Source organism: Bactrocera tryoni, chromosome 3 (genome assembly GCF_016617805.1).
Source record: "Bactrocera tryoni isolate S06 chromosome 3, CSIRO_BtryS06_freeze2, whole genome shotgun sequence".
In the NCBI taxonomy this organism is placed as follows: Eukaryota; Metazoa; Arthropoda; class Insecta; order Diptera; family Tephritidae; genus Bactrocera; species Bactrocera tryoni.
The window spans coordinates 22,897,607-22,922,508 of NC_052501.1; the positions used below are offsets into that span (position 1 = coordinate 22,897,607).

The window sequence follows — 24,902 nt, forward strand, 5'->3', positions numbered from 1 at the left end:
ATTTAATGCTTCATTACAATCTCAAAGGCGTTCTTTTGAATTCAGATTAATAACAGTTTTAAAAAAATAAAGAAATTTATTCAGATTAATGGCACTTCTTTAAAGAATAGAAATTGAAGGGTTGACGAAAAACGTATAATAACTTGTTTAAGATCATAAACTCCTTATACTGACCACTAAATGCACCAAAAGCTTTTAAATAGGGTCTAAGGATGGTTTTTGTTCCAGCTCGCAAGCTTTCAGAGAGAATCTACCAAATTACTTTAACCTAAAAAATGCAACTGTAGAAGAATGGAAGATAGGAAGAACCCATTTCATTCATATTGTACTGTGAGTTCAGAAAAACTAGTTTAATCTTTGGATTTCGTGGTCGGGTGCTTCTCAGAAGCAGTTCTTGCGTGACCAAAGCGATCTGGGAACAAATATATATATAATTAAAATTAAATTACAACAGCTAAGCCCAACTTTAAGAACTTTTCCAGCAATTTTAGATAAATATCTACCTGGCTGCTCTGCTTCTTCTTCTTTATTATTGACGTAGACACTGCTTTCTCTGTTTTAGCCGAGTTTACTATAGCGCGCCAGTTTTTTCTTTCCGCTGTTTGGCGCCAGTTGGAGATTCCAACTTGGCTACAGGTCCTTCTCCACCTGGTCTTTCCAACTGAGTTGAAGTCTTTCTCTTCTTATGCTTCCTCCGACGGGTACTGCGCCGAATACTCTCAGAGCTGGAGTGTTTTCATCCATTCGGACGACATGACCAGGTATCTCCCCAAAGTTATGCGGTGGGTTTGGGACCGGCTACGTAAAAAACACTTCCCCCATAAAAAGAAGAAAACACTCTCGGCCCAGAGACTACACTGCTTCACTATTATAAATAAAAATGCTGAAAAGCTCAGAAGCAAAACATCATGAAAACTAAACCTTATCTGACTAACTTGGAATACAGTATCACTATCTGAAATTCTCTCCATCTTCAACAGCATCCCTGAAAACTTGGATCACCGCGATGCAGAGGCGAGGCTACTCGAGGTGACTTTATCTCTGCTCGAATACCAACGAGAAATATGTGGATGCGTAGAAGTCTGTGGAGAAGAGGCAGAGTAAACTTTCGTATGATTTAGAGATGGACTTTTCTGTAAGAAGCTCTCCGTCAATCTTACTTTAAGGCTTCCGGAGGACTGTAGTGCTTTTCAGACAGCGGTGGTTTGTTATTATGTTCGCAGTAGACATGCTGCTACGATGTGCAGCCTCTTTCAAGGAGGTGTGTATTCAATCCGAAAGCAGAGCGAAAAAAAGCTTAGCGATAGTAAGCTTGCAAACTGTACGCTCAATGTTAGTCAAGAAGTGTCTGTCCTCACATCGCTCACATGTTGCAGGCATTGGTCGACGGCCTGCTCCTACGCGGAAGTACTACGCCACCTACCCTTAGCAAGTTCATCTCTCCGTAATCGTATGAGTTCTTATAGGATACTTTCCAATAAGCAACCATGGCGTAGGGCTAAAAGTCTTGTCAGATACCTGAAAAAGGTTATATGGAAGCATTCAAGCACTTTCTCCACCTTTGGCCAGCCTTTGCAAAATTTAGGTTGAAATATCTCGGCAGTCTTACCTTCGGTGAATCAGAAGAGATAGCCGGAACTGACTTGAGCCGTTTCAACAAACAGAGTGGCATTCTAAGCTGTTCAAGGGGATCTCTATTAGGATCTACCTCTTAACATAGCACAAGTCTAAAAAAGTTTATAATCCACTATTGTTCTATTTCTAATATTAAGTCCTTTAGACTCTTAACTAACTATGCCACGAAGTTTTAACCCCAGCATTTTAAATGATCAGTACTACGAGCTGAGTTAAGTAGGCCATATCAGTCTGTCCGTCTGTTTCGAACCCAAACTAAAACCTCAGTTTTTGAGATACACATTCTGTTCTTCATAAGAAGCTGTTCTGCCATAACATTCGATTTAGTGTCCTAAGAAGTTTGAACACGTTTCACAACGACCTTTGCTGATAGACAAATAAAATGTTTCTTTAATAAATCTCCCCAAAAACATTCTTCATCATACTATATGATGCAGTTTTGTATATCTTTCCATTAAAACATCTAGATTATGAAAAATATCAAGAGCTGCATCAATATTTTCTTAGCTTTAACATTTCTAAGTATCTAAGCGCCAAAAGAAAGGAATAATTAAAACCTTCCCCACCTGTCTTCTGAGGCTTGAGAGCTTACGCACAAAATCAGAAAACAAACAGGAAGCAAAACAAAACTCCGTCTGTAAAAACAAACGCAGACAAAAACATTAAATGCGTGAGGAAGGCAAGATTTACTACTTGAAATATTATAGAAACGCGTGCAGGTAAATATGAGCACGAACACACATGCATGCAACTTAATTGACTACATATGGCAGCACGTGTACATATGTATGTGTGTTAAGCGTACACATGTATGAAGATACGTTTAGGCTTCCACTTATGAGTATTTTAAAAATTCTACAAACGTAAACCTGCAGGCAAAGGCCAAGCAACAACAACCGGGGCAGCCTCACTCACTTCACCTTTTGGCCCACTTTCACACAAATATACACACGTGTGTGTGTATTCACAGCAAATTGTACGCATACAGGCTTTGTTCGGTTTTAACAGCTTTGAAAGAAAACACAGATATATATGTATGTGTACTATATATTTATTCATAAGTGTGTGTGTGTTTGCATGTGTGCTGCCTCATCGCCACTTGAAGCTGTTTACAAGACTGCTTTTAGGCGCCTTTAAGCAGTACAAGCCTTGCCTTCTTTTTTTTAGCTTTAAAGATCAAAAAATATGTATAAAATGTGAATTTTATTTCATTTCTTTGAAAATTCTTCCAACTCATCTCACGTATCAAAAGTTTCGTGGCAGCAAATGTCGAGCGAGCAAACTTAAAGTATTAAATTTTCATTAAGTTTATGTTTGTATATAAGTAAATGTGTATGTGAAAGGCACAAGCACTCTGTGTGTTTTTTGACAGTCACATACATACATGTACATATTGATACATGTTTGCATGAGTCTATGTATATATGTGAGAATTTTAGTGACCCAGCTTCAGGCATCGCTAGTTTGTGAAAATTCGAGGAGATTGTGTTTACTTGCGAAAAACCTTTTCTTCGCGCTTTTTTGCTTTCCTGTAGTAGAAAAAATTAACAAAGTATATTGTCGCACACAAATAAACTTTAATTTTTCTTTTAACGCTTGCACACATCTTCCTTAATGCTCACTAGAGGACTATTCACCGAAGCACGATACAAATATTATACAAATATTTGTAAATAAAAATATCAATGAAAATATAAAATATATATGTATATAAGTAAGGCAGAAAGCAGATCTCAAATAAATCATAAGTATTCCACCAATTTTACTGATCTGAGCCGGATATTAAACCGAGACGTTCTAGTTTCATAGATACGACCGTCTTATGAACAAAGATCATTTGCTTAGCTTTATGTTAGGTCAGGTTAGATTAGGTTAGATGATTGATCTAGAGAGATCGCACGTGGACGACTATGGGAGTCCTTTGTGAAGTCATAGAAAAAAAGAAATCCTTCATATTCAATAGAAATTTGCATATGCGTTTAATTTCCATTCCCGCAAGTTCGGTGGGATTTCGGAAGATATGCGCTCCGTAATTATAATTACCTGCGATTTCGCTGTGTCGTGGCACCCACACCAGCCTTATCACAAAGAGTTTAGATGCTATTGATAGCGAGGTTAGGCACTCTTGATCAACTTTGAACGTACTGTTATTGAGTTCAAGGCTAACATCGCCGTTCTGCTATCTGAGTGGATAACTTTTCTGAAGAAGGCTACAGTCCGGAGCAGTAACTTTAATTGCCGCTACCTCGGCTTGGAAAACAATCCAATAGACAGAAAGTCTGAAGCTCGAGTTGACAGAGAGCTCCTGACAGTAAACCTTCCTCCATCAAACTTCTCCCACAAGCTTTGACCCATCCGTAAAAAAGCCAACTGCACCTCTCCTCCAACGACTTTTCCCTACCCATAACTCCCTCGTCGATATATGGGCGGAGAAGGAGTCGCCAGAGTTCGGTTTGGCGACTCCATGATCCAAGGACTCGATATGAAGACAAAGTGTGTGAGAATTTCTGAGTGTTCAGACACGTATTCTTTTAGAAACCCACATTTTCTGAGTCTGATAGCAACTTTCGCAACTATACAGCTTCTGACTATGTCTACAGACACTATGTGCACGATGGCGTTAACTGCTATGGTTGGAGTGAACCGTTGAATGCTCTTGAGTTTCTTTACAGTGTGGTATTTTCTAGAGCCCCCCACCACATAAAGTCTCCATAGATTATAATGGGCTTGACAGTGGTGTCGTAGAGCCTGAGGACCGCTTTCGATGACAGACCCCACCTTCTCCCACTAGCTTTTATTTGGGCACAAAAAATATTCAAATTCGGTATAGATTATGGTTTAAGACAACGCTACACTCTCCGCACAAGTTGTTCAGATCGAGCTACTACATATAACATGTAGCTGTCATTCAAACTGGCCAATTGAAATCAAGATAAAGATTCTCTTAAAGGATTTTTTTCTTATTAATTAACATTACTTCGGATCTGCAGACTTCGCGCGAGCTTAGCAATCGTTGGTCACCCACCAGCACTTGTGGGATGGTGGACGACCGGATTGGAACGTATAAGTTTCATTGAACTACTAGGTGTCCTAACTATATACGCGGAAAGGTTAACTATTTTCGAGAACTTAACTTTTCAAAGCTGCAAGGAGGAAGATGAGGCGGAAACATCTAAGTAGAGACTTTCTCCTACATTCCAGCTTTCGCCAGGATAAGGATTTTTGAACAAAACCTAGGAATGAGATTATTATGGCCTCAGGAAAATTCAGCCTATTTACCTAACCTAATCTAACCTTAACTCTACTTGTGGGTTGTTTATAAGTTGTTTACTGTGGCTAGAAAGAACTAGGAAAATATTCACCCTGTTAGATTTAGTTATAATTATACTATATATATATAAGAAATGCTCCGATGATGGATATTATAGCTTCGGTGCAGCCGGATATTTGTTATTGTTTTTTCGTGTTCTGTTAGAGGAAGTCAAATATAATACAATCGTCCTTCGATTCTAAAACACAGTTTCGAGAAAAGTTTCTTTAAAGTTTTACGTTTTAAATATGATTAACCCAAAGCTTCTCAAGTATTTTTTTACTATTTTGTCGATTGAGCAAGTTTTAGCATCCTAAAGTAATTGTAATCCCGAGCGCACCTGTGCCACACTTCCTTCGAATTTTAAACTTTTACAAACGTATGAAAAACTAGTTTCTAATATAAAAAGTACTTAAAGAACTTAAACTATTACGAATGCTACTTCAGTTGGCATCTCCTCATTTCAACTGTCACTTTTTCGTTTACCTTGTTACTGCTTTAACCGACAACTTACTTAGTCCATGCAGGATAATGTCGCTACAAATATGAACATATGACAGTAGAAGCACATGCCTGCATTTGTATTCGATACTCAGGCGCATGTGCAGTATTCCCTGCATTCACGCAAATACTTCAAAGTACATTTGCATTACAAAAGTCGCTGCACAATGACACCCTTATATCTACATATATGTATATACTCGTATTTACATATTCGATTCGCCAGCATTGCTTTCCATCTTAACTTCAACTTTGCGTGCTTTTAACAACTCGTTTCAACAGAATTTTTCCTTTAGTTGCTTCCAACACTTTGCCACTGCCATTCGCAAATTTAACTGCAGCAAAAAATATATACACTCATGCATACTGCATGCATATTAAGGTGGGACAAAGGAAATTTTTAATTTGTTTCCTTAAATTAAAATATTTTCCGGCATGGCGAAAAAAAACAAGAAAAAACATGAACTTCGGTTGCACTGAAGCTATAAGCGATCGAACGGAACCTAGCTATACTATAGCACGTAGCTGTCGTATAAACTTCTTCTTCTGAATTATCGTTGACACGCAAGTCGTTCTACTTTTTCGCTGTTTGGTGCCAATTTGAGATTCCAAGTCTAGACAGGTTTTTCTCCACCTGGCCTTTCCAACGAAGCGGAAATCTTCCTCTTCCTCTGCTTCTCTTACTCTTAGAGTTGGAGTTTTTCATCCATTCGGACAACATGACCTAGCCAACGTAGCCGTTGCCTCTTAACTCGCTGAACTATGTCAATGTCGTCGTATATCTCATACAGCTCATCGTTCCATCGACTGCGGTATTCGCCGTTTCTAATACACAAAAGACCATAAATCTACCGCAGAACCTTTCCCTCGAAAACTCGTAAAGCCGGCTTATCAGATTTTGCCTTCGTCTATGGCTCTGCACCATATGGTAGGATGGGGATGATGAGTGACTCAAAGAGTTTGATCTCTGTTCGTTGAGAGAGGACTTTACTTCTCAATTACCTGCAATTAGCGCTTGTTGGCAAGCCTTATTCTGCGTTGGATTTCGAGGCTGACGTTGTTGTTGGTATTAATTCTGGTTCCAAGATAGACGAAATTATCTATGACTTCGACGTTATGACTGTCAACAGTGACGTGTGAGCTAAGTCGCGAATGCGACGACTATCTTGTTTGATGGCAGGAAATATTTCGTCTTGTCCTCGTTCACAACCAGATCTATACGCTTCGCTTCCTTATCCAGTCTAGAGAAAGCAGAACTGACGGCGCAGTTGTTGGGGACAATGGTATTAATATCATCGGCGTACCCAGCAGCTGTACACTCTTATAAAATATAGTGCCCTCTCGATTCTGCTATGCAGCTCGAATTATTTTATTCAGCAGTAGATTGAAGATATAGCACGTTAGGGAATCTCCTTGTCTGAAATCTCGCTTGTTATCGAACGGCTCGGAGAGGTCCTTCCCGATCATGACGGAGCTTTTGGTAATGTTCAACTCCAGTTTACACAATCGTATTAGTTCAGAGATCGCGGCATAAAGGCAGCTCATTTCGTGCTGTCGAAGGCGGCTTTAAGATTAACGAAACGGTGGTGTGTGTAGAACTTCCTTTCAGGAGTATTTTCCAAGATTAGGCGCATGGTGATTATAGATTTTCCAGGTCTAAAGTCACACTGACAAGATCCAATCATTTCGTTGACGGTAGACTTCAGTGTTTCACACAGTACGCTCGATGTAACTTATATGCAATGTAGAGGACGCTTATCCCACGGTAGTTGGCGCAGATTGTTTGGTCTTCCCTTTTGTGGATGGGGCAGACCACACATAAATTCCAATCCTCGAGCATGCTGCTAAACTGGCTGAATAAAGTCAATTGGTCGGTGTGCATTGGTGCTTTATAAAATATCTTTTTCGACGATATTTCCATGGTATCAAGAGAGGAACATTAAAATTTTTTTTGCTCACCCTAACACATACACATGCACACTTGTGCATAAATGCATTTTACGCTGCGATATTGTGTTTGGTGCTCATTGTTGTTGTTGCTGCTGCTCACATTTCAGTTGCCAAGGAGACACCCGATTCGGACAATGATGCAACATGTGCGGAATTAAAGGCTGACGAAGGCTACAAGTCCTCGGTAAATAATGGCACAATAAGTCGCAGCTGTAGTCGCCCGATGTCGATTTGTTCGGAACCGGAAAAGAAATGGGTGGATGTGGTGGCAGGTATGTATTTACAAGCATATATACACTTACACACATATGCATATGTACATGTATATATGCAAACATGTTTTTTTTGTTTTGTTTTATTTGCATTATTTATCTACCAGCAACACTGTGGTATTCATTATGTACGCATACGTGAGTGAATTAGTTAAGTGCATGTACGCGGGTGTTTGTATGTTTTTACCGTTATAGTGCAGGCACATTATACAACACGTGTTGGCTACCGTAAAAACGTGAAAACACTCGCACGCGCATTAAATTATCTGCGTGATATAAGAAATTGCAATTTGTAGTCGACACGGTCGGCACTTGAAGTCGGCTCTCGGCAATTTGCAATTACAAACTCTTAACTATTTGCTACGCTTTAATTATGTTTTGTAATTTGCTTTCATTACGTTTTTTAATTAACCTTTTTTTCCTCTCTTTCATATTTTTTTCATCTCTTGCAACACACAAATTCCTTACCTTTGTGTGCATTGCTTTTGCGCCATGCTTCACGTGCAACATCTCATGGCTAACGTTTGCTACACTTGACATTTCCATTTCCTCTACCTAATAAACGCGCATATCCGGTTTGCTGGGAATGAATTTCTTCGGCGCAGTGCCGCTGATGATGGCCTACGTAACGCGCTATATCTACGGCACCGATAAGTTGCGCCCCAATGCGTTTGAAGTACGCGGCCTTAATGGCGCCTCGACTGGCATAATACACTGTGATGATTTGGCCATTCTCAGTCAATGGCTTAAATTGATAACCGATAATGTTGTTGGATTGACACATTTACAAGTGAGTATACATATATTATCAATATAACAATAACAATAACAATAAAAAATCTATAATCAAAGCAATATATGTATATATGTGACCTGGTCTACGAAAAGGGGGCTAACGTGCGAAAACTAGTTTTGTGGGAAAAGCTGTTAAAAATAATCGTCAGTTTCTCGTTATCTCATTATTTGTTCTCCTTTTTTTGACACCTAAGCCTAAGCTTTTCGTAGACCAGGTCACAAATTATGATTTTTGAAAGAATATTTCCAGTGGATACTAGAAGTATAAAGTATAGAAAGTATGGAAAAGTCTCCTAGCCTAACCTTTAAATCATTATGTTTGAAAAATTTAATAGTACCCCAAGATAATTGCCAAGACCTGTTTCTTTTACAAATCTCTATATATTCTCTGAAATTTGTAACCCTTTAGCGCCTGCTTAACTCTGCAACTTAGAAAAAATTCGGTCATACTGGCCAAATCTCATTTAAAATCCGATATACATACGTCAAGGATGATTCTTTTCGAGGTTCCCTATTTTTTTAAAGAGAAAAAAAACAGAAACTTCATATTTAATGCTTACAAAATTTCGCCGAGATTACGAATTTCAATTTCAAGTATCAAATAGTAGATTATCATGGCACGATAACGGTCGTCATTGACGATTTCGGTCTCACCGGCATCATTTTTGAAGATATATGGTCCGATGATTCCACCGGCCCACAAACCACACCAAACCATCGTCTTTTCTGGATTAAATGGCAGCTCTTGAATCTCTTCCAAATGCTTATCGTCTCAAATGCGTCAACTTTGCTTGTTTACCTACCCACTGAGCCAGAGGCCTCATCGTTGAACAAAATTTGGCTCGGAAACGTCGGATATTCTTGTAACTTTTCAAGAGCTCATAGAGCGAAGCGATGTCGCTTGGGAGAGTCGAGCGGTTTCAGTTCTTATGCAAGATATATTTTATACGATTTCAATTTAGATCTCATCGTAAAATGCGCCAAGTCGTTCCATTTGTCAGTCCGAGATGCTGCGTATTGCGCCAAATCCACTCTTCACGGTCTTGGTATACTCTCTCAGCTACGCCTCCTGTTTTTATTCACTTCATGTTGGACGTGGGCTATTAGGTCGAATGTTATCCAATAATGAGTGTTGGGTCTCAAGATGAGTGATGGTTTTTGTATGGTGGGAGAAAGCATCGAAAGCCGAAGTGCCTACTCCCATCTCATGTCTGTCCCACGGACCGCTGGACGAAATATTACCGCTTAGGAGAGCAGAAGACATTTAGGTCTCCTCTTTGTACGGACCGACTGAAGCCTAATCTGTTGTAAATGTCTCACTCTTGCCATAATTACAGCTGCGGCTTCGCTGATGGCATTCCATTTTACAGAGGACTCGCACATATAAATTTTACACTCTGTGACTACCTCCTAGTGTGGTTATCAGCTTTTCCCTTATAATATAGACAAAATTCATGACGATACTTGTATATGTTGCTTCTAAAGCATATCCACGAATGTATGTCCGGAGTCAGCCTGTGGATCCACCGTCCTTTGGATGAAGTTTGTCACCGTTGCTGCCACATTTCGATGCTTTTGATTCTCTCCTCTCTTTTCGCTCTGGTAGACGTCTCTGATTGCAGAAAGACTATGCACTGCGTTAATTGGTCTAGCATATCATTTTATCTCTAATGCCTGTATCCATATTGGAGCCGCATACAGAATATGAAAATTTTCTATGATTTCTTTTCACTTCAGTCTTAAAAACTACTAAATTGTACATTATATTCGAAAAATACCCTTGTGGTTCCATACTGACACAGGGGTCATTCAATGCAGTTTGTCAGTGATACTCAAAAGACACGCTCAGACTTCAAGGTTTTACGGCTTTGAATCCCATTTACAATTGCCCTTACATATAATAGGTTATCTTTCGCTCTGAGGGCCAATGACCCATATGTTGTCTTAGCATTTTAATTATCATAATTTCGCACTTAGACTACTTTCCGGCAATGCCAACCTAGTTTCGCCAACACTCAAGCGCATTGTTCGCGCCATCAAATTAATTAGCGTAATTGCAAGCATAAAAGCTGAAAGCTGAAAGCACCAAAGTCCACGCTTGCACTTGCGTATGTACCCTGTATAGCTCACAAATACCATTTCAAAGTATAATCAACTTAATCCACTACAATGAGACAAAAGGATTCACGTGGCATGAAAGCAAATTTATATGAGCGCTCCAAGCAGCAGCGGTTGATTGCAAAGTGCCAACGGAAACCACGGATAACGGATAAAAAGCAACCGATTCACAACGCGAGTATATAAAATATGCTAAGGAACTCAGCTGTGCATATGTAAGTGTGTGTATGCGTGTATTGAAATCGGGATCTCTGGAGGGTGATAGAAACTCAAATAATGACAGGGATAAATAATAGCGATGTGCTAAAAGTTTAACGCAAAGCATTGAGTACAAAAACAAAAACAAATCAGAAAATCATGAATACATCGATGGCATGAATCGCCGTGTTATGAGCGCTGAGACGCGTGAATACAAAGCGGCAAGGATCAACTTTCACCTGCGCGCATTTGTGGTCCCTTTGATGAGGGAATAAATCAACACGGTTGCCACAGAAGTGTCCATATGCATAAGTGCAACAAAGTGGACTTGCAAATATGTATATACAAAAATAGGGTGGTTCATATGACAGTCCCGTTTTAAGCAATAATAAAATATGAAATTAAGGTTAACAAGGGTTTAGTGGAAATTAAAAATAATCAGGTTTCCAAGTTAGCCGATCTTTTAAACACATATCCGCTCCAAATAGCAGCTTATAAAATATAGCAAATAAATAACTAATGTTGTTAAAAATTACTCCAAATATTCAGGATCTTACCACAACTCATATGTTACCAAATAATCTATATCAAACGTCTTTGTCGGGTTTAATGAGGAAAAGACTGGTTGTGGCATGAACCACAAAGACGAAAAATATTCAAATTTTTGCTACACTGAAGCTATCTTTTTCTTCTTTACTGGCGTAGACACCGCTTATTCGGTCGCCAGTCGTTTCTTCTTTTCGCTATCTTGCGTCAATTCGAGATACCAAATGCCGCTAGGTCCTTTTCCTTCCAATATATCTAACGGAGTGGAGGTCTTCCTCTTCCTCTGCTTCCACTGGCGGGTACTCCTTGTCTGAAACCTTTCCTTCTTTGCACGAGCCTTTTCCAAGATTTGGCGGTTAGTGAAAATCTGGTCGATTGTAGATTTACCAGATCTAAAGCCACAATGATAAGATCCAATCAGTTTGTTGACGGTAGGCTTCAGTCTCTCACGCACTAAGCACGATAAGATCTTCTATGCGATATTAAGGAGGCCTATTGCACGATAATTGGCGCAGATTGTGGGGTCCCACTTTTTGTGGATTGAGCAAAGCATAAGTCCAATCGTCGGGCATGCTTTCATCGGACTATGTCTTTCAAAGAAGCTGATGTATTCACTTTGTCAGTTTTTCGCCACAGTTGAATATATCGACCGATAATCCATTTGTTGTTCTTCAGACTGGTAATTGCTATTCGAACCTCCTCATAGTCGGGCAAGGTAATCGGGTTCGCCACATTCAGATGTTACTCCGCCATTTAGCAGGCTGGAGAAGTGTTTCCTTTATAACTCCAGTATGACCTGAACATCAGCCACTAGATCACCACTTTAGGTTCAGGGAGCGGCGCAAGGACGCAAGAGTAGGAATTGGGTATGGTACCCTTAATACCATTTACAGAGGCGTTTTAAGTGGTAAGTGGGTTTAAGTGGCATTTATCGACTATACAGCTTCGATTTGCACAATATCTCAATATTCCCACCCTGTTAAAACCTTAAGCTATTGATTTCACTCAATGAAGCTAAAATATTGATTTGCTATCAAGTTTTTTCACGGATTTTCCTTTCAAAAAATAACTATCACTCCAACCACCATAAGGACCACCTTCTTCTTTTTTGGAGTAGACATCGCGGCTATAGCCGATGGGCCACCCTACATAATGTACTTAAAGCCTCCCATTTTCATTACCACTACGATTTTACCAAAAAAAATTGCAACACAACTGTAATTAATCAATTTTGAATTGAAAATATAAACACCAACTTCAATATTTTCCGCGCTCAATACTTACTTTGAAGTTGAAAGCGAAATTCCGCCCTGCTGAGTGGCCAACCGGTCACAAACGGAAGTACCGGAAATGCAGCAATTCAATGCAAACAACACATACGAGTGTACGCAGTCAGGAAGACAATCACCAGCCCATCGTTTTTTTTACACCATTGCTCGGCAACAATTACAAAAAAAATACACAAACAGAGTTGTAAAACAAACAAAAAGTTGGTGAGATAGCGAATCATAGCAATGAAAACCACATATCGAGCGAGTGGAAGGAAGAACTGAAAAATTGGTCATAAATAAAGCAGCAAATATCTGGCTTACCAAAGCAATGACCATTTGTAAATCAACGCTTTAATTGCTTTTGTTGAAGTTAACGAAGAGACTTGCCCTTTTGAGGGTGAATGTGGTTGTAAAGGGATATAAGATCGAATGCTAAATGTTAAATATATTCTAAAATTGTGTTATCAAATAAGATATAAGCATATTAGAGAGTAAATTCGACCAAAATTTGAGCACAGCGGAGGATTAAAGTTTGAAATTTTCATTGGTTCATACCAATCTTATTATATTTTAGTATCTTAAAGCTCGTTGGGAAGAGCTTAGCGCGAGCACCCACATTCATCACAATGGTCTATACCATAAATTGCTTCCTTATACCATATTCTCTATATCTGCTCTCCATGCACTCTTTCGGATTTTAGACCTCCTTATAATCCAAGAAGTTATTTGCTGAGGCTAATGCCTATTTGGAAGCAAATGTTTCCAAAAAGGAAATATATTAGTCGTTGATCTAAGCATCGGCTGTTATATAGTAGAACTAGTAGTAATGTATATCTTTTGAAAGAATATTCATGTATAACTTTCAGTTATTACTAGTACAAAGTATTTATTAGAAGTGCTTAAATCTATATAATTTTCACATTTTTCATTTTCTTACCATATTATTTCACCACAGATGAAGCTTTACAATCGCAATTTTGCCGTAGGCGAGCGTATCGAATACATGGGCTGGGTGAACGAGGGTGTCATTAACAACAATATCTCCTGGCAAAGCTACAAACCACGTTTTCTAGTATTAAAAGGCACTGAAGTGATGCTTTTTGAAACACCACCGGTAAGTACAAAAACTGTTTGATGAAAGGTTGTTCATAATATAAAACCTAGTAACATACAAAAAGTGGCATTCAAATATAAAAATTTATTTAGGCGAAAGTTGCCTGACTGTATGATATTTGGAAATTGAAAATATTAAAGTTTTCAATACATTTTTTTAAAATAACATGCATAGAGCTCTGAATCGAAAGTATTGAAATTTTCATGCAGATTATTACAACTCTTCAAAAAACTATACTCAGAAGCGAATTGATTCTGATTTGAAGTTAGGCTATTTAAACTATATTATTCTGGAAGAATTTAAACGAACTTTATTTCTCGAAAAAATTCACACAGCTGGAAACCTTCTAAACTTTTTTTTAACTAACCAAAACGAAGAACTGATACAATGGAAAGTATTCAAAATTTTATGCAGATTATTAAACTTTTTCCCTTCTTCAATTGATATATGGCAACCCTTTAAAAAAGTATGCTTAGCAGTAATTTGATTCTGATTTGAAGTTTGGCTAATTAAACTATATTATTCTGAAATAATTTAAGTGAAAATTATTTTACGAGAAAAATTCCAACAGGTGGCAACCTTCTAAACTTTTTTCTAACTAACTAAAACTTAAAACTGACAAAAACTTTTAAATAATTTAACTATAGTATTGAGGAAGAATTAAAAAAGCATTATTTTACGTAAAATTTCAAACGGATGGCAACCCTTTAAGCTATATTTTTTCTATCTAAACCATTATTGGTCTAAACCTCAATTTGAAATAATGAAACAATACTACTCACGATGATTTTAAAAAAGAATATTTTTCAAAAAAAGTTCAAACAGGTAGCAACACTTTAACATTTTTTCTAACTAACCAAAACGAGAAAGTGATACAATACTTTGAATAATTTAACCATATTGTTGAGAAAGAATGTGAAGAAAGCATTTTTTACATAAAAATTTTGCACGAATGGTAATCCTTTCAGTTATATTTTTCTACCCAACCCATTATTAGTCTAAGCTTAATACGAAATTTGAAATAATGAAACAATAATGTTGAAGATGATTAAAAAAATAATATTTTTCGAAAAAATTGTAAACAGGTGGCAACACTTTAACTTTTCTTTTAATTATCAATGATTTGATGATAATGATTATTTTAAAAAAAGTTTATTTAAAAAAAATGTCAAACAGATGGCAACACTTTAAATTTTTTTTTTATAATTGGATCTAAATAAACTTTTCAGGCTTATTATTATAAGATGCATTTAATCTAGTCCATTTCACAATGGAACTTTGGAAAAAAAAATCGGACCCGAATTAGATTTTCTCAATCAAATAACTAAACTGATATGTGATTGAAACAGAACAAAATTAAATTTTCTCGACCTAAATTGATTTTAATTGAAACACTCACATGAAATGGTTAGTGAGTAAAATTTAAGCTCCGCTGTTTGTGTAAAAGTATTTCGCAGAAAGTAAAATATATTGATAATGGAAATGATTGACGGAATCTAAGAGTGCTGATATACATATAAATATTCAAATACACATATATAATATGGAGGTATATACATATATACATATCTACAAACTATCCGCATCGTCATCAATATAAAATGACACAATTCTCACGAATATTGGGTTAGCACATGCACACACATGCGCTGTCACTTGCAATGACAATAACAAAAACAAATATAAATTTCCATATTGCTGATACATTTTGCGCTCCGCGTTTCGAGCATATGAAACAGGAAGTAAATTCCAAATAACAAATATGACAGGCAGTGCATTTTCGCGCCGAACAATTTACGTGTTCATGGCAGCAACAAATCCGATAGCGACGAGGCAAACCATTTTCTTCCACCTACAGTTTGCAGCAATCATTCGCAAAAAAGCGGGTAAAAGTACAAATGAAGGAAACAAAGTACAAATGAAGCAAAAAAAGTATAAAAAATATACATTCTGGACAACGAAAATGATAAAAGCTGCATAAATGCAAATTTCGTCCTCAAAAAGCAGCATTTTATACTCACATACCTAGATGTGAAACATATGTACTTACATACATATATACGGTAGAGCAGCTAGTGAGTCCGCTGGCCGCAAGCGCTATAGCTTCCGGTGTATTTGATAACTTCCAATTTTATACGCTTTAGTAAGCATGAATTTGCATGTTTTATTTCTTATATTTCCACTCACTTCCGCTTCATTTTACCAGCGAGTCATGCGTGCAGCTTTTATTTAAAAGGAATTATTTTTTTTAATTTTTGTATTGCCTGTGTGCAGCATTTGCATTGCTTTCCTAGCGATAACCGTAATTGATGCGAAAATTGCTGTGAAATTTTTATTCTTATCAAGATGAAATGCGAAATATCAATTTTATGCATAAAATGCAAAATTTAATTAGAGTTTATTATTGACAACAAAGGCATTGAATATCTAAAATAACATTGATAAATGAGTTAATACCTGAAAAATATGCGGATAGCCATGCATAAATATGAGGCAGGCAAGCATATTGAGTATACATATACTCGCATGTACGTGCTGACATTTTTACACTATCGCAACATGCTGCACAGAGGGTACTGTTGCCTCAAAGTATAATGGTTTTTTCACCTAACCGTTATTTATAACACCCAATACTATTCGAATTGGCTATCAATTTTTGCATATATAAATGATCTGAATGACGAGACATGTTAAATTTCATCGATCTCTCCGTCAGTCCGGCAGCCCAATCATTTAGCTTGAGTAAAAAGTTATGATATCTTGACGGAACTTGGTAGCTGTTACTTGAGTTATAGAATCTAGTGTGTATAACTTTGCCTTCCCATTTCGTAATGAATTAACTTACTCTAGACGTAGTGACACACGCCCGCAAGATGGGGCTGACAAATCGAGAAAACTGCAGGAAAATGTCTGGCGCAAGACATCGGCTGTGAGACCGCAGAGCCTGTTAAAAGTCAAGTCAAGCGCAGACATCCTAAACAATGACTACTCCTCTTGGACTTAGCAAGTGAACTCCACCTGGTATCGCAAAGGACCAAACTAGTCTATGCGTGGCTTATTGACCTATCCCAACCTAACCTACTCCATAACAATGTTTGCAAATCGTGTAAATTAATTACCAAAATATTGCTTTGGTTCAAGTGATGCGTCGAGCAGCGAAGAAGCTCATTTTTTGTTGAATAGGTAAGTTAATAAACCAAATGTTTGCCTTTAGAGCGCTGATAATCTAAAAACCATTCTAAAAATAGAAACACTCCTTAGTTTGCTCTAAGGGCAGTGGCCAACATTAGTCCATACTTCTTCAAAAATGAAGCCGGCCATAATATTACTGTCCAAAAGGAACGCTATAGAGTCATTAGTAATGACTTTTTCAAGATTGAATTGGAGGATTTTGATGTGGACGGCGCTCCATCACAGCCAACGAAATAATCAATTTATCGAAGAAAGATTTTGGTAAGCACACTATCCCCATAATGAGCCTTTGGCGTAGCCTCCAAGAGCCAGAGATTCAACATCGCTGCTAAAAGAGGATTGCTGACTTATAACCCTAATTTCTGCAAAACAGGTCGGAAATATTGTCTCTCAGCTGGAATTGCCGTAAATTATTTTTATAGTGATAAAACAGAAAAAATGCAATGGCTCTCACGTTACGGCCAATTACTTCGGAGCCATCAGCATCTCTTCCTTCTTACTAAAAACTCTGGAAAGATTGTTGGACTGGTACATAAGGAGGCGCATTCCGAGGAGCCATTTCAGGCAAGTCTTTGGATACTGCCCTGCATACTATGGTGTCATGGCTTGAGGAAACCATTATGGTTAAGGAATTTGCTGGTGGGACCTTTTTTAATATAGAAAGAGCGAGGGATCTTTCAATAACTTCTTGCCGGAATCAGTCTTAACTATTTTGAACGGTCTTGGGGTTGAATCAAACCTCAAACACCTCATTTTCAGTATTCATCATCGATTGCCTTGTACTGCTGCAGAGGAGTCACTAGCAAAAGGTGCTGTCTCTCAACGAAAGTGGTCCTCTGGCTCGTCGACACCACAGTGAAACCCATTATGTTCTTGGAGTCTTTATGTGGTGTACCATACTTGTAAAGAAATTCGTGAGCGTTCAGCGGACGGCGTTCATCACCATGTGTGTTGTACAAAGTTTCACTCCAACCATGGCACTTAAAGCCATCTTGCACATATTGTCCGTAGACATCGTCGGAAAGTGTATGACTGCGCAGCTTGCCATCAGACTCGGAGAAACTCACCTGGTTGCGCATACCTTCAGACATCTCACCGAGCTGGCGGGAATGGAAATGAAACGCCGGTGCAAATTTGTATTGGCTAATAAGCGTTTAAGTAATTTATGAGTTCGAACAGAGGAGTTCTTCTTTTCGATGGCCTCACAAAGGACTACTTAATATAAAAGAAATCGAATTACAATTTTGGACTATAAAATATTAAATTCGCATATAACTTGTTTTCCTTTACCTAAAACTATTTCCCCATCTTTAGTCATGGAAAATTGCCATAGTATAAAATTTTCGGTTACTTCCGAACGTAGTCTCTCCTTACTTCTTTTATTCAATTTATTGACCCAAATGCCTTTTCGCATTCATTCATAACTTGAATTTCAAATTTGTGCACAAAATTGGGCCAACGTAATGCACAACCGCAAACGAAATGCAACTATATACACACACACACATATATAACATGTTCATAGTGTTTGCAAGCATATGAAACTCATATAACACATGGTACACATATGTGCATATATGTATACATTTGGAATTTTACAAGTTAAATATAAGCGAATGCGTACATTAATTAATGAATGAGCGTGCTGCTGCTCATGCATATTGTGCACATAAATTTAAAAACATATGCATTCGACTAGTGTATTTATGCAAAGCATACACATAAATACATACAATTACACACTAATGTGCTGCGAGGCTGTTGAGTCAACATACATCACTCATACGCCACGTATTACCACTTGCAAATGTTGCTCATTAAAAGTGCACACCGAACTCGTCAACAAATTTTAATTTATATAACAATTTTTTTTTTACAAATTTGTGAATGAGTTTTCTTGCTTTCAACATAGCAAGCAGTTATACATAACACACACTTAGCAAAGTGGCATGACGCTGACTATTCAAAGTATGCAACAACAACCACTTTCTGTGTTGCGAAGGGGTATAAGATTATGTAATGAAATATACTTAACGAACCAACAATTGCTAATTTAAGGTTGAAAATAAGCATATTCACATTATTGCCATATAAATTATTAGTTGGGGTGAGATACATATATTGAAAGCAAGTTAAATTTCTTCAATATTAGTTAAAATTAAAAATTAAAAATTGTATATAAAATTGCTATAATTGTATCATTAATGAACTTAGAAGTTTATAAATTATTATTATTACAACAATTAAATGCCTTAGAAAAACTATATCTGGTAGTTTTCTGTGAGAGTAATAAATGTTATTGAAGGCAGCTTAAAAATTTTTAGCATACACTAAGGCGTTACACATGCTGTTTATAATTACTGGTGAAAAATGCAATGTTTTTGTATTTCAATGTATATAATTACCAGGAAAATTATTATTTATCTTAATGTCTCAGTGTGAAGCTTTTTATCTTAATACCTCTGTTTGTAGTTATCTAACCACCAAGAGCCCATTTCAAAGTTTTAAGGAAACATATTACTTTAAGTATTAAGTTATTTGTATTAATTAAACTGAAGAAGTATGAATTAAAATGTTAACTTAACTTTATACTTGTGTAATATATCTGAAAACTCAATTACAACGATTTGTTGTCTTGTTTTTCTGTAAGTGTATTAAGGTGTTATATACCTTTTTTAATTGCATTGCTTTATCTTAAAGAACAACTCCTTGAGAACATTTTCTCAAATTTTAATATAGATTCGAGAAGTAGAAAAAAAGTTACAGCACTTCTAACCGCGCGCCTCGTCGCGGCCCCAAACCCGAGCTGCCAGCGTCACGTGCGAATATCTCGAAATGGTGTTTTTTGAAAAATGGCTTTGCGGTGACATGGATTGGCGGAAAGCTACTGAACCGATTTTCTTCAAATTTGTTTTAAAATGTTCGTAATGAAATTTTCCTGTGCTTGAACGATCGACTTTTTACGCACAAATTTTTTTTCGCCGAAATGAATTTTTTAGTGAAATTTCTGGTGACCAAAGAGTTCAATTTTTGCATAAAACGTTCCCGTGTGCACAAAAAAAAATCATAAAAACTAGCGTTCACGCACTAGGAATTACACTAAACTAATGAAATTTGTTTACTTTTATGGTTTCAGTTGACTTGTTCGACCTGGGGAATCGTCACTGCAAGGCTCTGCCAAAAAAAGGCCTCTAACGGAAACAGCCGCCCCCCCCGAAAAACTATATGATATTTTTCCGCGAAATTTCGCACAAACATTGTTAATAAAGTGTACTATCAAAAAATAAAAACATTCGTGTAATGAAGTAATTGCTACATACCTAAACAAAATCCAAACTTTCTTTTTTTCTTCGACAAATAAGGTATATAACCCCTTAAGTTCAAGCTATGCTATTTTATATATACGCCGATAGTAAAAAGGACTAGGGAGAGAAATTTTACTTTAGTGAATCTTTACTGATTGTGCAACCAAGGCATCAATATCCATTGTATTGAACTATAATTATATATATTAATACTTCATGAAAGTGTTATTGGTATGTGGCCATAGGATAGACTTAGAGATGTCAACTAACAGATCGGAGCTCTGTTGTTATCATGCAGCTCTATCCCTTCAGCACCAAAAAGGAACGTAACAAGCCTATGCTACTATTTACTCAAAGCAAAATTAATATTTTCCTAGTTGTAAATGTTCTAAGAGAATATTGCCTAATAGGCATCTATACTTCGAGGTTACAATTCTTGCTTAACGTTAATAATCAAAGTTGTCCAAAAAATAGTTGGAAAATCAGCCGCAAATATTTTTCTTTCTAATTATGTACCTTTTGCAAGGCTAAGTTGAAGTATCTTGGATCCCTTATCCTCAGTCATGCTTCAAAAATAGAGCCGGCCATAGTTTTACAGTCAATGAGCCAAGACTAGTGACTTTTTCGTTCCTGAATTGCAGGCTGTTGATGTGGCCGACTTTTGTATTCAAAATGGCTACATGCCTAACTCCCATCTAAACAATCAATAGATATTGCTGAAAACTTTTGAGAGCGCATTATTTTTCGTCGTTAACCTGTGCCATCACCAATAAGATTGTGTGATTTAACACTGCTGGACTATTTTTTGTAGGGTTATGCAAAATCGCTTGTCTACGCAGATAAGCCCGAGACGTTTGACATTCGGACCCTTATGCTGCAAAGGGTGATCAAAAATTGGTCCTGTAGGCTAGAACTTATTCAATCCAGCCGTGGCGGTCACTTGCCCGAAATAATTTTTTTAAAAAATGGCAAATCTATCAATATCTATCTTATCTTTATAATAAGACTAAGCTCTTGGCTTAACATTAAATTATATGGGTTTTGTTCCTTACTCTCAGGACGTCTTTGTGTATGAAATGTAAGTTAAAAATTTGTATTATTGATAAAAATTCATGAATATTATTTTTTGTCACTAAGCCATTTATAACGGGTTTTTAATAGGGACGCTACAAAAGTAGACCGATAGGGACAGCACATGACGGCAATCTTTTCTCCGCTCTTTTGACATTTCTCTTCAAAAAGGTTTGCCATTTCATCATGGAAGAATATATGATCCAAGAACGAGTCGATTTTACTAAAATTTACTACCGAAATTCGGAGTCTGTGGCCTCAACTTTACAGCACTACATCAAATTTATGGTCGTCACAATCGTCCTGACAGATCAATAATTCAGCGTACAAAATGTTACCGTGCCAGTGACCGCAGTGTCGAGAATACTGATGCCGCTAGCGCATCAATTGAGAAAGAACCAAATTAGTCTCTCACTAGTCGTTCACAAGCGTTGGGCATCTCTGTGATCGTCGGTGGGGAAAATTTTGCGAAAATTTCTTGGCCTACATACTTACAAGATGAAATTGACGCAAGAACTGAAGCCGCTTGATCACCAGAATCATCGTATGAGCTGACCAGCAACTTGAAAATGATCCGGATTTTCATTGAAAAATCATCTTCAGCGATTAGGCATTTTTGGCTGAATGACTTCGTTAAAAGCACAATATGTCTTATTGGTACAGGCAACAATCCACGCGTACTCCATGAGTCACCATTTCATCCCGAAAAAAATACTGTTTGGTGCGGTTTATAGGCTGGCGGCGTCATTGGGCCGTACTTCTTCCATGATGATCAAAACCGGCACCCTGAATTGGAATCGCTACCGCTTAATGATAACCATATATTTTTGGCTCGAATTGGATAATATGGACTTGGACAATATGTGGCTCCAACAGGATGGCGCCACAAGCCACCCAGCGAATATCACAATCTATTTATTGGAAACCAAGTTTGGTGTACGTAATATCTCACGAAATGACCCAGTCAATTGGCCGCCTTGGTCGTGCAATTTGACGGCGTTAGACTATTTCCTGCGTCGCAACGAACAAACTTCGTACGAATTTCGAACGTGAAATTGCAGCAGTGTCGGCCGATTTATGCTTGAAAGCCGTCGAAAATTGGACTAAGCGTCTGGACTTCTGCAAGCGTGCCCGTGGTGGCCATGCAAACGAAATCGATTTCGCTACTTTTGTAGCGCCCTAATTGAAAAACCCGTTAGTAGCCGAAATGCTGCATTAATTTAAAACAGCGTTGTATTACTTTATCAACCCGCTTAATTTAAATTAATCGCATGAGTTATTTTTAGTTATTAGTCACACACTTCAATCACCGATACATACATACATTACACATGTGTTTAAAATAACGTGTTTGCTTAATTTATTTATAACAAAGTGTGTACACGCAAATATTTGTTCACGCCACACGTTACACGCAGCAGCAGCAACATCAGCATATTTTCGAAAAATCGATCGAATTTATTTTGCAAAAAAAAAACAAAAATTGCTTTGTTTTCAATTAAATTCTCGACATTGTTGCACAAGAGCCTACCATATGTTCCATACTATGCATGCATGTATGTATGTAATTTGGCTTATTTTTGATTTGCTTTGCGGTTTCCTTTATTTCGACAAGTATGTTACATGCAAATTTTTTTGTACACCTTCATCTACCACCTGAGAGCCCACACGCACACCTTTTGTCTGGCTTTTTAAATACCGATATACCTGCATGCATATATTTGCGCACATACAGTTGCACCTTTTTGGTGTTTCAATGTTTCGGCATTTCGCACAGCTGCGTGTCATGAACTGTGTATATTTACATATCGGTGAATGGCCTCCGACGCGCCAGTAATACGAGTATCAACATCAATCACGCACGTTGTACTTATTTATGCCTCATATACACACATCTATATATATTTGCATATATCTGGATGTGTGTCTATCAACGTCATGGGCTTTGTCGGCGTAAAATTGGAGGTAGTTATTTATGTACATGTGTACCGACTGTCACCTGCGTGCCATTGATTCTTCATGGTTTTGCCGCAGTGGGGTTAAATGCGTATATTTAACATCTGCCTTCGCAAATATGTGCCATTTGCAGCTTTTTGCGCAAAGGGTGGTCCATAGATCGGATCCTTTTTTATTAATTCATATAAATGATAAAATATTATTTTTTCGGCTTTTTGTTGGCTTATTTTAGAGAAAAAGAATTTCCATTATTTCTAAAACACGATTTCAAGTGGGCTTGTACACTAAACAACAAGTTCATAACCTTCTAGTGGACAGCCAGCGGCACTTAAGAGTATACGAAGCTTCAATACTAAGTCTTACGCGATGAGGTTACGCAAGCAGGTAACTCGGTTAATATCATCTGGATACCAGTCATACAGTAGTGGAAGAAAATGAAAAGAGAGACATGTTGGCCCACTCAATGGCAGCGGGAAATACAAATACTTACAAATACTTTAAGTTGCTCCAGAGTGTTTAGCTCCTTCAAGAATTTGTAAGAAAATTGATATTAGACAAACACATAAGTCGTAGAACACTAGCAACATAGAGTATACCACAAGTTTACTTTGCGGGAGTGTTGATGGTGGAGAGACCATGCAGCTTCTACTTCTAGACCAAAGTGAATTTGGTAATATTGTAGGGTTCATCTCAGGGTACTACGTTAACTTTTCGGATGCCCAGACTTCAGTCTGATGTGGGATATATTTCACGGCTCCCAATGCTACAACTTCAGAGGCAATGGGAAGGTGAGTTGGAAAAAATCAGTTTTTTATTAAATCTATTGGATAAGGTTTTATTTTATTGCCAGCCCGGTGTACACTGGGGTTAATGATGGACTGAGGTCTGGTCCTTTTCAACCAACTAACCTGTCAACAACACGTCATTCATGTCTTAATCTCATATCCTATACCTTTCTTCGGTGTAAGTCATTTTAAGGTCTTTGGATCGAACCGCTAGTACAAATCGTATATAAATTTAAAGTAGTTAGAAGTCCAATAATTATAATACCTTTGTGTATTGAAATCTCGTAGACGGCTACTCTCAAAATTTCCGAATCGTAGTTTTGTTTTGAGAACAGACACATTCGCGGACTTTATACTTCTTTACTGGCGTAGGCAGCGCTTACGCGGTTATAGCCAAGTTAACAACAGCGCGCGAGTGGAGGTCTTCCTCTTCCTATCCATCCCCCGGCGGGTACTGCTTCGAATAATTAATCTATTAATTCGCTGGATTATGTCAGTGTCGTCGTACATCTCATACAGCTCATCATTCCAAGAAATGCGGCATTCGCCGTGGCCAAAGGGGACCATAAATCTTCCGAAGAACCTTTCTCTCGAAAACTCGTAACGTCGACTCATCAGATGTTGTCATCGTACACGCCTCTGTCGCATATAGCAGGACGGGAATAATTCGCGGACCTTAGAAAAATTATATAAGAACAACTGTCGATTCACTTATTTTTTACGGATAAGAAACCCCGCAGTGAACTCAAAGAGCTCTGTATACGATGACTCTTCTCCTTCGATTGAGTCAGTCAATATTAGTTTAACGACTTTTATATGCACGTCAATATTTGGAACGCGAGATAACAGAACTGAGAACGCAAACATCTCAAAGGATCGCTTG

At 37.6% G+C, this 24,902-nt stretch overlaps 1 protein-coding gene across 1 annotated transcript in view; it reads left to right on the plus strand.

Moving 5' to 3' along the window:
* Positions 1-24,902, plus strand: part of LOC120772502 (gamma-1-syntrophin) — a 134,337-nt gene that overhangs the window by 87,777 nt on the left and 21,658 nt on the right. Inside the window, exons 7-9 of the mRNA XM_040101149.1 lie at positions 7,504-7,668; positions 8,274-8,458; positions 13,552-13,710. Of these exons, the coding sequence (XP_039957083.1) occupies positions 7,504-7,668; positions 8,274-8,458; positions 13,552-13,710 (509 nt within the window). The remainder of the gene's footprint in view (positions 1-7,503; positions 7,669-8,273; positions 8,459-13,551; positions 13,711-24,902) is intronic.